At 45.7% G+C, this 16,845-nt stretch overlaps 2 protein-coding genes across 13 annotated transcripts in view; one reads left to right on the forward strand and one right to left on the reverse strand.

Annotated features, from left to right (window-relative positions):
• The window catches only part of Wipi1 (WD repeat domain, phosphoinositide interacting 1), a gene marked incomplete at its 5' end in the record, with an annotated part of 31,133 nt that extends 23,845 nt beyond the window's left edge, over positions 1-7,288 (forward strand). The window contains 6 exon segments of one of the 3 annotated variants that reach the window (XM_013503210.1): positions 667-831; positions 2,439-2,546; positions 3,198-3,316; positions 3,723-3,823; positions 4,740-4,964; positions 6,775-7,288. In XM_013503210.1, coding sequence (XP_013358664.1) covers positions 667-831; positions 2,439-2,546; positions 3,198-3,316; positions 3,723-3,823; positions 4,740-4,919 — 673 coding nt within the window. 3 annotated transcript variants of the gene reach the window in all.
• The window catches only part of Arsg (arylsulfatase G), a 148,891-nt gene that overhangs the window by 7,151 nt on the left and 124,895 nt on the right, over positions 1-16,845 (reverse strand). For 7 of the 10 annotated variants that reach the window (XM_013503199.1, XM_013503205.1, XM_013503206.1 and 4 more), the window contains one exon: positions 7,214-8,320. In XM_013503199.1, the coding sequence (XP_013358653.1) occupies positions 8,046-8,320 (275 nt within the window). In that variant the 3' untranslated portion in view covers positions 7,214-8,045. Of the gene's footprint in view, positions 1-7,213; positions 8,321-16,845 lie in introns of those variants that run through there. The other 3 variants (XM_013503203.1, XM_013503202.1, XM_013503204.1) reach the window with 3 other exon arrangements.

A 16,845-nucleotide genomic window follows, 5' to 3' on the forward strand; every position in this document is an offset into this window, starting at 1 on the left:
CTGGTCCTGCAGACAGGTGGCCTCACTGTGGGGTGACCGGGCAACACATGTGGCAGTCCTGGTCCTCGATGTGCTGCCCACAGCGCAGGAGAGAGAGCTAAGGTGCCTCCCACCAGCAGGCCATCACATCTTAGTCTCCTGGACGCCTCCAGCTGAAGTTGCAAGACCGCAGGGGGCCCGCTGAGTTATTCAGGATACCTGGTGGCTTGAGCGCTGTAATCAGACACCACCCAAGTGTCTTGCCTGAAGGCTCGCTCCTAGCTGCCCACTCAGGCTGGCTCAGGACCCTCCACACAGATCTGTCTGTTCTTCCTTGAGCTCTAAACAGTTCTGGGTTCATTTTGCAGGGTCCAGGTATTGATTGCATCTCACTGCTCTGTAAGAAATGTAGCAATCAGACTAATCATCAGATTTTTTTAATGTGAGAAAGCAGTAGCACTGAGAGCCTTTTAAGAGCTTCCCAGTGGTCCCTCTGAAGGACAGAGAGGCCCTTGGCGCGCCTTGCTTATTGCCGGAACAGTGTGGCGTGGTGGGCAGAACACTGTGCTGAGGCACAGCTTCTTCCTGTTGCGGTGTGCTCGGCTCGGAACGTTCAGGCGTGTGGGTTCCTGGACGGGCTCCGGGGCTGGCGCTGACCCCACCCTTGTCTCTGCACTGCTCCCCCAGCCGCCCGGAAGAGCCTTCCACCTGGAGTGGCTACATGGGAAAAATGTTCATGGCCGCCACCAACTACCTCCCCGCCCAGGTGTCGGACATGATGAACCAGGACAGGGCTTTTGCCACCGGACGCTTGAACTTCTCTGGGCAGAAGAACATCTGCACGCTGTCCACGTATGTACCGCCTGCCCTAAGCAAGCGCACACTTAGACACCTTCACACAGCGCAAAGCCCCCAAACAAGTGAAGAGGAAAAAGCGAGGGGGAACAGTTCACAGGAAGGGTGACCTGAACCAGCTGGACCAATCTGCTGCTTTTCCTCTCTGATTTTTTTTTTTTTTTTTTTTTTTTTTTTGGTTGGTCTCCGGTACCGGGAACTGAACTCACGACCTTGCGCTTGCCAGGCAGGCGCTTTTGCCGCTGAGCTAAATCCCCAGCCCCTTCCTCTCTGATTTTAACACGGATTCTCAGGGGGCAGCTGGCAGCTGGCATGGGACTGTTAACCCCCTGGTTATAATAGCACTGTCTTGAAAACATGCCCCGTTTTGATGGAATCATGCAAGAAGCCTCAAGTTCTGCTGTCTACATTCAGATGCTAATGGGGTGGCAGATATCTTCTCTAAGTAGTTTAAGGAAGTTTACTAAAGAAGTAGATCATTTAAAATCCTTCAAGGGCTGGGGATGTAGCTCAGTCGCACAAAGACGTGCCTGGCAAGTGTAAGGTCCTGAGTTCAATTCCTGGTACCCAAAAAAAAAAAATCCATCAAAACCTAACCAGCCAAGACAGCAAGCGAGCGGTACCCTTCTCCCCTTATTGCCACCAGTAAGGCAGAATCACATGTAAGACGCAGACTGTCCCACTTAGTGGCTGTAGCTTCCACAGGATAAGTACCTACACACGTCATTTTGCCTCATCTTCACAGTTATATTCAAAGACCAGAAATAACCATGAAAATAGGTTGTTAGGTCAGAACACAAAGGGATGTCCAGAAGCCCAGACTCTGGATCAGTGGGCAAAGGGTTGTTCCTGGCAGGAGCATCAGCGATAGCCGAAGGGAGCAAGGTCTCTTCAGCTGAAGCCAGTCCAGTCACCTCTTCACTGTAGTAACACTGACAGTCTTCTAGTTTCCTCCCGCCTGAATCTCCAAACCATTCCAAACTACCCCCATGTGCTAAAGGCTTCTGAACTACACAGTCAGGTATAGTCACAGCAGTGACCCCACTACTTGCTACCAGTTTTCTGACCCACTTGTAGCCACTGTGGCCAGAATACCTGATACACACAGCTTGCGGGAGGAAGGGTTTGTTTTGGCTCATGGTTGGAGAGGGTTCAGTCCAGGGTCAGCTGGCTCCAAGGCAGAAACATCATGGTGGACAGAGGTAGTGAAGGAAAGCTGCTCATTCATGACAAGCAGGAAACAGAGAACAGGAAGAGCCAGAGAGAGGGGGAAGGGCCAGGGACCGCATGTATCTCTCCAGGTCCTCGCTCCACTTCCTCCACCCAGGCCTTTCTCCTGACAGAACATTCAGCTCCGAACTGCTTTAATCTAAAAACAGGCTCCTAGAAGCCCCATCTTTGTGCACTTGAGACCTTGGAGGACATTTTTGATCCAAACCATGACATCAGTCACTAAGTCAGAACACAAAGGGATGGAAAGCCTAGACTCTGGATTAGTGGCAGAGCAGGTGACAGCCGGGGTGACAAGGCTTTGACAGGCAGTTGAAATGGCTCCTTTACCCAACTTCATTGGAATCACGATTCGTGTTTCACCTGGCTCTTAGGATCCAGAAATTGCCAAGGCTGCTGGTCGCCTCCTCTGATGGACACCTTTACATCTACAATCTGGACCCTCAGGATGGAGGAGAGTGCGTCCTAATCAAGACTCACAGGTGAAGAGTCTAGCTTGCCAAGGACAGCCGTTCAGCCGTTGGCAGTGCAGAGCTGCTGCTTCAGCCGGACACTGACCAGTCTCAGTTCCCTTGCTGCCACTTCCTCACCAGCAGTTCGGGTGGCCCTAGCGGGCCCCTGCTTTGCTCAGGTGCGGTGCCGGGAGCCTCTGTGTGCTGCCCCCTTGTGGACAGTGCCAGGATACATTGCACCATGGAATATCTAGCCCAGCCCCAGGCACACAGTGGGTGTTCAAAAATGTTCGTGGAACTGAGTTGAAAGTTCCCTTGGACTTCTGTCACAGTGCAGGCTGGCCTTCTGTTCTGCTGTGAACAGGGCACCATGATCTGCCTCTGTACCTTTGCCCACGGCCCCTGTCCAGTTTAGCATGTATTGGCATCCTTGCCTGCCAGTACTACCAAGGGCAGAGAGCCAGCCCTTGGTCATTAAATACGAGAGAAGGAGGTCATTTTGAAGCTGCCTGACTGACCCCTGGTAACTTAAGGCCACTTCAGTTCCTCCTGGCCCAGCTGCCTGCGGGCAGGTCTCTAACTTACAGTCAGGTAGCCCAGTATGTGTCTCTGAGCTTTCCCTTCTGACAGTTTTCTAGATAGGTGATTTTTTTTTTTTCCCCTCTTAATTGCTACAAGTAGCTTGCTTGGCTCAGAAACCGCCGAAGAGAACAAAGAAAATGACCTCAGACCTCCCTTACCTCAGTCTTACGCAGCGACCGTAGCCAGACCAAGCCCATCTGCCGCCTCCACCATGCCAGGTGAGTGGCGTGGGGCCTGCCTGTCCCTCCCCGTTCCCTGGGGCTGGAGTGCTCTCCTCGAGCTGTTTCCTCACAGGCGAGGCCTGGTGACGGCTTCCAACTTGGGCCCTTAGCCCTGACAGATGTAGCACAAGAGGTTCCTTCTCAGCATTAACTTTGCCTCTTGGAGAATTCTAAGAGATAGAGATTTGAGGCCTCAGAGGTGGGCGAGAGGATGAAACGCCGTGTCTCCGAGACTCAGAGACCGGAACTGACAAGGTTTAGACGGGGTGACAGTCCGTCCAGCTAGAACGCAAAGATGGCTCCTCGGGTTCCTCGACCCTCCCGTCCTCTGAGGTCCTGCCCCTGGGTCATGGGCTAGGAACTGACCGCGTGGCTTCTTCCCCATCCCACTCTCGGTTTCCAGGTTACTCTGAGGACGGCGGGGCACTCCGAGGAGAAGTTATTCCGGAGCACGAGTTCGCAACGGGACCAGTGTGTCTTGATGATGAGAATGAGTTTCCCCCTGTGAGCATCAGGACCCCGTAAAACACCAGCTGTGTCTGTGCCCGGAAGGCGGCTTTACCGTGACAAGGGGCCAAGTCTCTTTCCGTTCTCTAGTTCCTAACAACTAATCCTCTCTCCATGATCCAGAGAGCCGTTAGAATGCCCCTGGGGTGTGCTTCAGATCCTCCCCACTAGCTGTGAGGGGTCACACTAAGCCCTGACACGGCAGGGTGGCTGAACACTAATCCAGGGGGTCCGGGGCACGTACTACACTCAGAGGCCGGGACTCCTGTCCTGAGCTTCTGCATCCTGACGTGGCTGCTCGTAGCCGGGAGACCTCTGCCTGTGTAAGGCTCTTAGGGTTCCTGCGGCTCCTACAGGTGCTTTTGCAGAATGCTGCCTTCCCTTTGCTGGAGGTGACACGTTCATGGGGCCGGGCTGCGTGTTTGAGACACTGAGCTGACGAGATCTGCGGAGCAGCCGACCTGCACCCTGCTTGTGGCTCTCACAGGGCCGACCCAGCGGCTCCCAGTACTCATTAAGAAACCCCCAGGGGAAGGCCGGAGCTGGCATGCGTGAGCTCCCTGGGCATCTTGTCCTTTTTTTTTCATTTGCGGTATTGGGGATTGAGCTACATCCCCAGTACTTCTTATTTTTCATTTTGAGACAGAGTCTTGCTAAGTTGCCCAGGCTGGGCTCAAACTTGTGCTCCTTCTGCCTCGGCCTCCCAGAGCGCTGGGACTACCGGCGTGTGCCGCCATGCGCCCTCCTCCCTTGTCCCTCTGTAGTGGAGCTTCCCAGCATCCTCCTGCAACTGCTCCGGCAGCAAGGGCTCCCGGGCCGAGCACTGTGCTGAATTGTTTGCAACCTCTGTATCTGGAGAAAGATTCCCTCCCGGGGGAGGAGGCAGGGCTTCCATAGCTGTGGCTTCTTCTAGTTTCCATTTAGGGAAACACAGAGACCCGTTTGTGAGCTTCAGTTAGCAAACACCCCAGCGAGTCAACTTGAAGCCGGTGCAGATGGAAGCAGGATGAGACCACGGCTTGGACAACCGACTCCTAGAGCCAGAGAAGGCAGCGCAGTGTCCACAAGGCCTTGCTCGGAATTTCTTTGGTGACCGCTGTCGTATGTCAGTGAGATCCACTTGTAAAAGACAGTGCAGGTTTGCTTCCCCTTTCCCATGGATCCATGGAACAGCCTAGGAAGCACATTTGGCTGAAGGAAGAACACAGCTCTTGGGGGCCCTTCGTACACTGCTGGGGGTGTCTGGGACTTCCTTGTTGGCTCTGGGGACTGCAGCTTGAGATTGGCAGTTCTGGCTTCTACTAGGCGGGTTTCCAGATATGTTGCCGGCAAGCGATGTTTGTATCCTAGTGGTAGGGAGGAGTGGCTCTTTCAAATACTAATTTTACATCTCAAAACATCCGTTGGCGTGCTGCCTAACGGTTGTTGCCTAAACCAGTTGTTTAGCCTTTGGGTTCTTGCGATGCCAACTGTCCCTAGAGGGAGTTTTTCTGTCTCCGTGAGAGTGGGTGATTACTTCATGGAAATTGCATCTTTCAGGCACCAGAGCATTCTAGGTCAGACACAGTGGGGACAAATGTGACCATCCCACTCCACCCAGGTTTACAGCACTCAGACGCTCACTGGATTCTGTTCTAGTAATTTTAGCAAAAGCCTGTGGCTGGTCTAAAATATTGCAAGGTTATGAATTAGATTCTTAATTGCAATCAGCAAAATTACAGCCTCTCAAATTTACAGAATTAGGGTAATTTGGACACTGGCAATTAGAATGTAGTCCCTTGCCAGAAAAAACCTGTATAAATCATAAGTACCCTCTGCATTTGTTCGGGGTAAAACCAGAATTGGAGATGCTTCATATTAGAACTAGTGCTCAAATTATCACCCGGCCTGAACCTGCATACAGCGCATGAAGCTGGCTAAGAGCCAGTTGGCTTAAATCTCATCAAGAATTTTTATTAATATAAAAGAGATGTTCCCTCTCAGAGAGAAAGTTGGTCATTGAATGAGGACACTAGAGCAGTTGACACCAGTGTCAGGCAGCCCCTAGATGCAGGGCAGGTCCTGGGTGTCACGGCAGTCCCAAGGCCCAGCTTGTCCTTGAGCCTCCGGGTAGACGGGTAGAAGACACCACCTCCTGAGGGCCTGGCCAGTAGCAGGCAGCTTCTCCACGTCACCGCGCTGGGACCAGAGACGTGCGTGCGCCTGCGGTGCTGCTCAGCGCCGCTGTGTCAGCTGTCCCATAGTGGCGGCAGCGTTCCGGCAGGGACATTAGAAACTCCCTCTCCTTGCCTGTATTCAAAATGACCATGTCTGCTGCAAGCATTTGTCCAGAATCCGCATCTTCACTCATATGCCTTAAAAGCTGCTGAGACTACAGAAGAATCTTAGTGTCTCAGCTTGGTTAAAAACACTCTTCTCGGTAGGAGCACAGGCTCGCGGGGCGCCCCCAGCCTCTGCCTTCAGAACACGGGTGGTCGCGGATGGCCTTTGTGAAATGTACTGACGCTGCCTGTGGGCCGTCCCTTCCTCCTTGGGTTTTAGTAGAGGCGCTAGAGAGCCGCCCATCTCTGGGGCCTGAGGGAGAGGCTGCCTCTGAAGGCCGCGCAGCTTCTGCCTCGGTGGCGTATACTGACCCTGTAATGGCGACCTAGTCTGTGTTTACAAGTAAGATGACCCTTTTTTTAAAAAATGCACATACACATATAAATATACACACGCGCATGCACATACAGAGTCAGTATTTTTGGAACCTGCCGTGCTTGTCTTTCACCTGCCTCAGGTGGGTGGCTTTCCTGAGGTGTGGGTGAGGGTCAGCCTGGGGGTGCACGGAAAAGCCCCCCAGGGTCCGCCGCCTGTGTTCACCTCGTAAGGGCATAGACCTTAGCGGACAGCGCTGCCCACAGCCTCTTCCTGGGGAGAGTAAGGCCATTCTGTTTTGATTCCGGTAGATAATCTTGTGCCGTGGAAGTCAGAAGGGCAAAGCGAAGCAGTGCTGACGAGAAGCGCACCTCAGAAATCAGGACAGCCCTTGTCGGGTGGTTTTGGAGAAAACAAGGAAGGTGGAAGAATGGAGTGCGATTGTGTGAACAGGAAGGGGGGCAGGAACCCCGGGTGCTGCGCTTCCTCAGCCACGGGACGCGGCTGACTCCTCACCGAGACCCCGGGCACCTGGGACCCTGCGTCTACCCCGTGCTGTCTCGGATCCCTTCAGACCACAGTGTAAATGCTAACTAACCATATTGGTATGTAGCCAAAACTTTATATTAAAAAGGGTATCCTTTTTAAATGTATGCTGTGTAAAAAAATGTACTTATAGGAAAACCTCTTTGAATTGTATTTCTTGTATATTACATTCATATAGAGAAATTATTTTAGTCGGGCAAAGTATTTTTGCAGTGATTGGAATACATCATTTATTACCTTTGAGTCCCATTTAGGACACTAATAAAATATGGCAATGCATTTTTTAGTTTCTTAAGCTTCATTTCATATCTTGGAGATTTTAGCGGGGCAGGAAGGGCTCCTAAAATCTTCACAGTACACTCATTTGAAGGGGGGCCGGGTGGTGCACGGCTGTGATGCTCTGGGAAGCTGAGGCAGAAAGCTGTCTCAAAATAAGAAATAGAGAGAGACCGGGAACATAGCTCCCAATCCCAGTACCACAGAACAAATAAAACCCCACTCATCTGACCTAAAAAGGGAAACAGGGAACTTTTCCATGGGTTCTGCTCTGAGGCCTGGAAAGAGACCTAACTTTGTGGCTGCTTCAGGCAGCCCATGGGAACCTCCTAGAAAGGTGGGCTCTTGGGCCCTTCCCGAGCTCACTGAGCCAGAATCTACACTTTCCACAGAGCCCAGGTGATTTGCACATAGAGTCAAGATGGAGAAGTTCTGCTCTACGTACTGGTTGGAATGACCAGTGAAACTAGGAATACAAAAAATATCACTAGGAAACTAAAATGTGTTCAAATCTGCGCAACGCATTTTCCTGTGTCACCTTACTTGACCTTCAAAGTCAACCTGCAAGTGAGATTAAATCATTGCCCAAGTTCAAAATCAGGGGCCCGAACCTGTGCCTGATGCCCACCTGTATGCGGTCCATTACACCGTGATCACTGGTCTCCAAAGTGGCTTGAAGAAGGGACAGTATAGAAAGTAATGAGCTCCAAACAAAATTCACCTGACTCCCAGACAGTCCTCCTCGTAGCAAGATTGGCCGTTATGCTGTTAGGCAGCGGCAGGCAATGTGGTTGGGATTGCAGCAGGGAGCTGCTGAAGGATCCTGACGGTAATCCGCTCCGGAGACGTTGTCATTGGCAACGTCCCACAGGACGTCTGCAAGAGCCTTTCTGACCCGGGGCAGCACGGCCTGGTACTCAGCACTGCTCCGCTGGAGGGGCACGCCTTCCGCGACATCCGTTTCCAGGTTGAAGATGAGCGGGGGATCGTGCTGCTGCTCTGGCCCGAGGCTCCCGTCACAGGCTTCGGCTCCACCTGGGGAGACGATGGCAATAAATACGACATCAGACCCGACCCTGGCCCCGTGCTGTAAAGAGAGCTGTGACTGACTACATATAATTTAAACATGCCAGGCCTTAAAAACTCAAGCAATTGCTCTCCCTGCCAAATAAATGACTTTGAGATCCATTCGCCCGAGTATCTTTCATCTCTGCCCTTTTGGAGTAAATCCAGTTGTTCTGAACACTGATTTCTTGAACACCGCTTGGTACATTAGGTGGAGACAGTGCGTGATTTTGCTTTTGTGGAAGACAAGCTGCTTATATAGATTAGAACCTGGCTATGAAGGTAGTCCCAAAAGAGGGGTGACAAAAATGTTTGGAGCCATGGCAGCACCCTGGCTATTAATGATTCCAACGACCCCTCTACTGCTTCTCAATGAAAAAGTTCAAAAGGAAGTAAAGCAAAGGCTTGACAATACAAGAGGCTGCCTCTGAGCTTCTCAGTGGCCAAACATTAATAAGACAGAAATGTTACCAGTTCCTCAGGAAAAGCAGAGTTTTCCAGCACAGATGTCTGAGAAATTATGCAATGGCCCCTCCTCCCGGGGACTCGGCATCACAGACAGCTCAACGATGGTCTTATGAAAAACAGCCACATGATTAAGATGGTCGAGCTGTGACTTCCTCTCACTGCAAGGTGAAAGGTTAATGCCAAAGCACAAGTCAGGAGCTGGGTGTGGTGGCGCACATCTGTAATCCCAGCACTTGGGAGGCTGAGGCAGGAGGATCGATGAGAGTTTGAGAACAGCCTGGGCTACAAAGTGAGCTCAAGGCCAGGGAGACCCTGTCTCAAAAAGACAAAGTGCGAGTCAGTAAAAGTAAATCTATTAGGAGCAAACCCTGCTACCTGAGCATGCAGCTTTCTAGCACAAGCTGCCAGAAATAAAATTTGAAATATTGAGAAGAATGTGTAGATTTCATAGCCACAGCTCCTCCCTTTGTGCATTTCCTTCTGTAACTGGGACTTAGGTTGTTCAGTAGAGATTAGGAGTTACCCTGTCTGCCAAGAGTTCAGAGTAGAATCTGATTATGTTCTTCATTACTAGTAAGGGGCAGAAGTGGTGACATGAGCTTTGACAACCAGTCAAGCCAAAGTTGGAATGGACTCCTCTTATTTAAAAAAAAAAAAAAAGTAATTCCACTTAAAGGAACAGTGGGAGCAGTTTACACAGAGCTACCCTCTTCTAGGTAACAATTACAAGTTCCAGGCAATGTATTAAAGCACAATCAAAGACGTTAGAAAATAAACAGGACAGGCACAAACTGGAAGAGGTTCAGCCCTTGAGAGAAGGAAGCCACACTGAGTTGGATTTTGTTATGGTTTATGTCTGTGTGTCCCCCCAGTGCTTCATGCGGACATGGGGCAGGCTATTAAAGTTGAATGATTGTGGGTGGGAGAGCTACACCCGCCCTGGGGTGGATAGTTTGCATATGTAAGGGAGAGGAAGAAGCTGCATGGGGCCATTCCTCCCCCATCCGCCCTGGTGTGTGGTTGTTGCTTAGCTGTGTTCTGCCACCTGAGCTGTTGCCACGTGCCACTCTGCCTTATAATCTGCCAAGTACGGATTGAAACCTCCACAAACTGTAAGCGAAATAAACCTTCCTTCCTTAATTTTGGGTATCAGATATTTTGTCCCAGCAACAAGAGAAAAGTAACCAAGACAGATCTCTTTCAAAATTTTCCTTTGGGCACACTCCCTTGTCCGTGCAGCCAGAGTACCCAGAACTCCAGATGAACGCTTCGGTCTCTCTGGCTTGAGGTGTCAAGAGTTCAAGGCTGCCACAAAAGATGAAAATAGATGGGAGAAGTCCGGGGGAACAGAAGACATAGAGGGGATGCCTAGAACCTAATAGAAACTCCTTCTAATCCTTAGCTGACCCCTGAACAGTGCGTGCCCATGGGCCAAGCTTCCTGCAGCAGGTAGGAGAAGCAAGTAGCTTAGCAGGCACTTCCGCTCCCTGGAGCAGGGAACGCAGACTTTAAGGTGTAAATTCATGAAATTAGGGAAGTCTACTGGACACCTCAGATTTTCTACTGAGATCAAAAAAAACATTTGGCTAGGAGTAGAGGTCAGGTCCCAAAAGTAAGGAGTTTGCCTGAAATTAAGGACAAAATCTAAAAGACCAAGCATATAAAAGTAAAACCACCCCCTGGAAGTTCAAGGGGACCAACTACTAGCCATCTGTAAGACCAAAAAACACTCTGGAGACAGAAATTAGAATCTCTACAATACATTACTGACAGCAGCCAGCTTCGGCTGTCTCCATTACTTTCTCATTGCTGGGACAGAATATCCACACCCACAAGTTAAGGGAGGAAAGGTTTATTGTGCCTCACAGTTTGTGGGGGTTTCATTCCATAATTGTTAGACTTGTCGGAGAAATGAGGTCACAGAGCAAACCGTACCCCACAAATCAGAGAGGCAGAAGGGCCGACAGAGAGAAGCACAGCTCCCCACTGCACAGCCCTCCCTAGGAACCAGTGTCCCATGGGAAAAACTGAGCTGCAGTTGGTGAATTACTGGAGCCTCAGCATGACACACCTTTGGGATTAAAAACCCCAGGGGCCCTGGGTCACAGGGAAGGCCCACACTTCTGTGTTTTACCTCTAGGAGCTCAACTAGGTTTTCACAGTAAATACTACAGAAAAATTGTGATTCCAGGAGGAGGAAGAGAAAAATAACATTTTTTTTTTTTCAGTACTGGGGATTGAACCAAGGGCCTTTGCATTGAGTTACATCCCTGACCCTTGTTAAAATTTTGAAACAGGCCTTGCTAAGTTGCTAAGTTGTCCTTGCTGGGCTAGAATTTGTCACTCTCCTGCCTCAGCCTCCCAGAGTGCTGGGATTACAGAGGTACACCACCATACTTGGCATCTCCTTCTTAACTGACAACAGCTATTCAAAAATTTTAGCAACAATGTTCTTGAATATGTATGCTTATATATACATATTTATGTGTAAGTGACATGAATAGCTACAATGCTCAGAAAGACGGAAGAAGGTATTAGGATTACTGTATTACAAGGTACTTGCAAATCTTTGAAGTGGTAGTATGCTTTTCAAAAGTAGACTCGGATTAGTGGTAAATGTATGTTGAAAACTTTTTAAACAAAAGAATAGCTGGTATAGTAAGAAAAGAAGGAAAATGGGTTCATAAAATGCGCAGGTAAAACCACAAAGGTAGAAAAACGGTGGGGCACAAAAGTAGAAAAAAAGAATAAAGGCAACAAGGACAAAATAGTAACAAATAGATATTTAGTACAACCATATCACAAATAACATTGATGGTCTAAATGCACAAATCAAAAAAAACGGAGATTAACAGAGTGGACCAAGATACAAAATCCAAGAAGTCTGCTCTAGATATGAAGACACATAGATTAATAGTAAATGACTGTTGAAAGAAAACCATCCTAATACCAATCAAAAGAAAGCAGGAATATTTATGTTAACTTCAGATAGAATAAACATCCAAGAAAGATGTCAGTGAAAAAGCACAGCATTATATAAGGATAAAGGGATTAATTCCAAAACAAATAGCTATCTTTAGTGTGTCTATAGTGATAGAGCATCAAAAATCGTGAGGCAAAAACTCATAGAACTACAAAGGAGAGATGAGCCTACTATTGTAGCTGGAGACGTCAATACCTTCCTATCAGAATGGACAGATCTGAGGGCTGGGGATGTAGCACGGTGGTAGAGCACTTGCCTAGCATATGTGGGAAGCTGACAGATGTAGCATGCAGAAAATCAGTAGTTGATTCAACCACACCAATAATCCACTGGATATAATGAAAATCTATAAATTACTCCAACAACTGAACATCACAAATTCTTCTCAAGCTCATCTATAACACCAACTGCTATAGTTTAGATCTTAAATGTCTTCCAGAGGTCCATGTGCTAAACAAAGGCTTAGTCTTTAGCTTATAGCATGACTAGGATGTAGCACCTAGTGGGAGGATCAGGGTCACTGAGGACACATCTCAAAGAGGACTGTGGGACACCAGTTCATATTTTCTCTCTTTCTGTTTTTTTTCTCTTTCTCTCTCTGTCTCCCTGGCCCATTAGGTGAGCAACCATATGCTCCAGCCAGCATGTGCTGCCTCACCATGGGCCCAAAACAATAGGGCCAATCAATCATGGACTGAAACCTCTGAAGCTCTGCACCAAAGACAGACTTTTCTCCTTTTAAGTTATCTCAGGTGTTTTGTTACAGTAATGGAAAGCTCACTAACACAAGATAGACCAAAATATTCTGGTCCGTGAAAACACACCACAACAATTTTAAAAGAATAGAAATCATTATCCTAATACTAAATCTATACAAAGACATCACAATGTCTAGTCTTCAGCACCAATGGAATTAAGCTAGAAATCAGGAAGTGGGAAATCCCAAAATACTTGGAGATTAAACAATATTAAACAATACGCCTCCAGAGCTGGGGATGTGGGTGAGTGACAGAGCACTTGCCTAGCATGTATGAGGTCATTGGTTCAATTCCAAGCTCTGAAAAAAAAAATATGCTTCCTAAATAACACAGCAGTTTAAAGGATATATCAGAAGAAAAATTTTAAAATCTCTGTAAATCAGTGAAAATGAAAAAACTTGCCAAAATGTTTGAGATATAATGAAAGCTGTGCTTGGAGGGAAATTTGCAGCATTACATGGATATATTAGAAAAGAGAAAAAAGCTACACACAAATGATTAAACTTTTACATTAGGAAGCTAGAAATAGCAGGGGAAATTAATTCCACAGGAAGCAAAAGAAAAGAAATAATAAAAATTGAACAAAAATCAATGAAACTGAAATAGAGAAAATCAATAAAATCAAAAGCTAGTTCTTTGAAAGGATTAATAAAATTGATAGCCTACTAACTAGGCTAAGAAAAGAAAAGGAAAAGGCCCAAATCACACCAGAGATGAAAGAAAAAGGACATCAGTACAGATCCCATGGAGACTGAGAGGATGATAAAGGAATATTGTGAACAATCTGTGATAACCTTGATGAGATAAACTGATTCTGTGAAAGACATACTCTGCCAAAATGCACACAAAAAGAAACAGACAATCTGAACAGGCCTGTCTCTTTGCAAGAAATTGAAATACTAATTAAAAACCTTCTAAAAAAGAAAGAGCCAGGCACAGGTGAATTCTATTAAACATTTTATGGAAGAAGTGATACAAGTTTTATACCATCTCTTGAAGCAGACAGCCTAGTTCCCTACTGAATGGTGCCAGCATTATCCTAATACTAAATCTATACAAAGACATCACAAGAAAAGAAAATAGCAAACAACTGTCTCTCATGAATGCAGATGAAAAATCCTCAACAAAATGTGAGCAATCAAATCCATCAATATTTTCAAAGTACACACTGTGAACAAATGGGATTTATCCCAAGTATGTAAGGCTGGTTCAACATTTGACAATCAATTAATGTCATTTTTTTTTCTAGTACCAGGAATCGAACTCATGACCTTGCACTTGCCAGGCAGGTGCTTTGCCGCTGAGCTAAATCCCCAGCCCCAACAATCAATTAATGTGATTCATCACATCAACAGGCTGAAGAAGAAGAAAACTCACATGATCATATTAATACCTGCAGAAAAATCATTTGGCAAAATTATTATTTATGTATAAAGTCAGAAAGAATCAATCAAAAATCCTGGCACTAATAAGAGATCATAGCAACATTACAGGATATAAAGCTAACATGCAAATGACAATCTCTTTCCTATATATAGGCAATAAAGAGGTGGAGTTTGAAATTTAAAACCTAATATTATTTATATAGGCCTCTCCAAAAATAAAATACTTAGGCTTAAATCTAACAAAATATCTATAATATCTGTCTGAGGAAAACTACAAAGCTCTAGTGAAAGAAATCAAAGAACTAAATAAATGGAGAGATGATCCACATTCATAAATAAAAAGGCTCCATGTTGTCAAGATGTCAGTTTTCCCCTCTCTGATCTATATATGCAGTGCTATCTCCATCAGAATCCCAGCAATTCATTTTGTAAATATCAGCAAAGTGATTCTGGAGTTTATATAGAGAGGAAAGACAGCGCAATACCGAAGCCAACACAAGACTGAAGGATACTGTGGGAGGACTTTAAAACCTACTGTAATAACTACAGTAATCCAAACAGTGTGGGTTTGGTGAAAGAACAGACAACTAGATCAGTGCAACAGAAGAAAGAGCCCCATAACAGACTCCTATAAATACAGCCGGCGGATCTTCCACAAAGAGTAAAGGCAATGTAATGGAGTGAAGATAGTCTTTTCAACAAAGGATGTTAGAACAACAGGATATATATACTCCAAACAGAACAAAGCAAAACAAAACAAAAGCCAGAAAATTAAAAAAAAAATCTACATAGACTTTGCATTTTACATACACAGGATACTCCATCCAACAACATACACGCACTGCTTATGTACACAGAGGATATTTTCCAGGATGGACCATATATTAGGCTACAAGTTAAGTCTTAATAAGTTCTAACAGGTGGGTAGTATACAAAGTATCTTCTCTGACCCAGCAGAATGAAGTTACCAATCAAAAAAGTATAACTGGAAAAAAAATCACAGAATTGTGTAAATTAAGCAACACAATGGATCAAAGAAGAAATCATGAAGGAAATTAGGAAATACTGAGTTTAATAGAGAAGAAAACATCTCAAAACTTATGACACATGGCAAAATGAATGCTCGGAGGGAAATTCATAGCTATACATGTTTATGTTAGAAACTAAGAAAGCCAGACACAGTGGCATGTGCCTGTAGTCCCAGCTGCTTGGGAGGCTGAGGCAGGAGGATTGCTTAAACCCAGGAATTAAAAATCAGCCAGGACAACATAGCAAAAATAAAATAAAGGGAGAAAAAAACCAAAAAAGATCTCAAATCAACACCTACACGATACAATTGAAGGAACTAGAAAAAGGACAAACTCACAGCTAGCAGAAGAAAGGAAATTTTTTTAAAAAGTAGAGCAGAGATAAATGAAGTGGATAAAAATTGATAATACCAAGTCATTTCTTTGAAAAGATTGACAAGATTGACAAACCTTTAGCTAAATGAACTAGCAAAAATAGAAGATTCAAATCACAAATCAGAAATGAAAGTGGGGACATCCCCCGGTTACTGAAAAGAACAAAGAGTTACAAGAGAATACTAAGAATTAAATGTCATCAAGTTAGGTAATCAAAATGAAATGTCCCATTACTAAAAACAGAAAATCTACCAAGATTAAATCACAAAGAAACATACAATCTGCATCGACCCACAACTAGTCAGGAGGTGGAACCAGTAGCCAAAAATCTATGTGCAGGCTACGGCTATGGCTCTGTTTGCACAGTGTGTGCTTAATGAGATTCTGGAACTCTGGGTTCAGTGCCCAGCACCAAAAAAAAAAAGAAAAGAAAAGAAAAGAAAATCTATCTCAGCCAGATGACTTCACTAGTAAACATTTAAAGATTTTAAGAACTGATACCAATCTTCTTCAAGCTTTTCCAAAAAATTGAAGAGGGAAGAACACTTCTGATTCATTCCATAAGGCTTACCTTAATATCAAAACCATACGTAGACAGTACAAGAAAACAACAGACCAGTATCTCTTAGGAACAATAATTTAAAAAAAAAAAAAACCTCCACCATCAAATACTGGCAATCAAATTCAGCAGCATATTACAAGATCAGTTGGGATTGGTTCAATAACACAAGGATGGTTCAATAAATGAAAATCCATTGATATAATATGCCATACTAATAGAATGAAGAGAAAAAATATGATAATCTCAATTGGTATAGTAAAATCATCTGACAAATTCAATATCCAGTCAGGCACATGCCTGTAATCCTAGTACTCTGGGAGGCTGAGGCAGAACGATTTCAAGTTCAAACCCAGCCTGGGCAATTTAGTGTCTCAAAATAAAAAATAAAACAGCACTGAGGATGTATCAGTGCAAAGGCCCTGGGTTTAGTCCCAAGTACAGACATTCCAAAAGGTTAAATAAATCACCTAGGTCAGAGAGACACAAATCTTGTTTACCCAGGCATTTTCTATTTCGTCATGCTGTGTCTAAAACAATGCTAAAAAAAAAGTTTCTTTTTGAAAGGAGGCAGGAGAAAGAAAGAGACAGAGACAGAAACAGACAGTGAAAGAGATAAAGAGAAAATAATGAAAGGGGAGAGAAAAGAAAAAGGAAATAAGGAATGGAGCGAAACTACTTCAACATCTGAAGCATCAGTAGCAGGCATCATCTCAATGGGGAAAGGCTGAAAGCTTTTCCTCTAAGGTCAGAAATGAGCACAAATACCCACTTTCTCCCTTTTTTTTTAGTATATTTTCATGATACTTAATAAATACCTCCGTTGTGGGGACAGGATGTACAGTTTTGCCACTTTTGTTCCGCTCAGTAGGAAGTCCCAACCAGAGGCAAGACAAAGTACAAGGCATCCAAATTGAAAAGGAAGATGTAAAACGATCT

Source organism: Chinchilla lanigera, unplaced genomic scaffold (assembly GCF_000276665.1).
Source record: "Chinchilla lanigera isolate Chin_1 unplaced genomic scaffold, ChiLan1.0 scaffold00077, whole genome shotgun sequence".
NCBI classification, from domain to species: domain Eukaryota; kingdom Metazoa; phylum Chordata; class Mammalia; order Rodentia; family Chinchillidae; genus Chinchilla; species Chinchilla lanigera.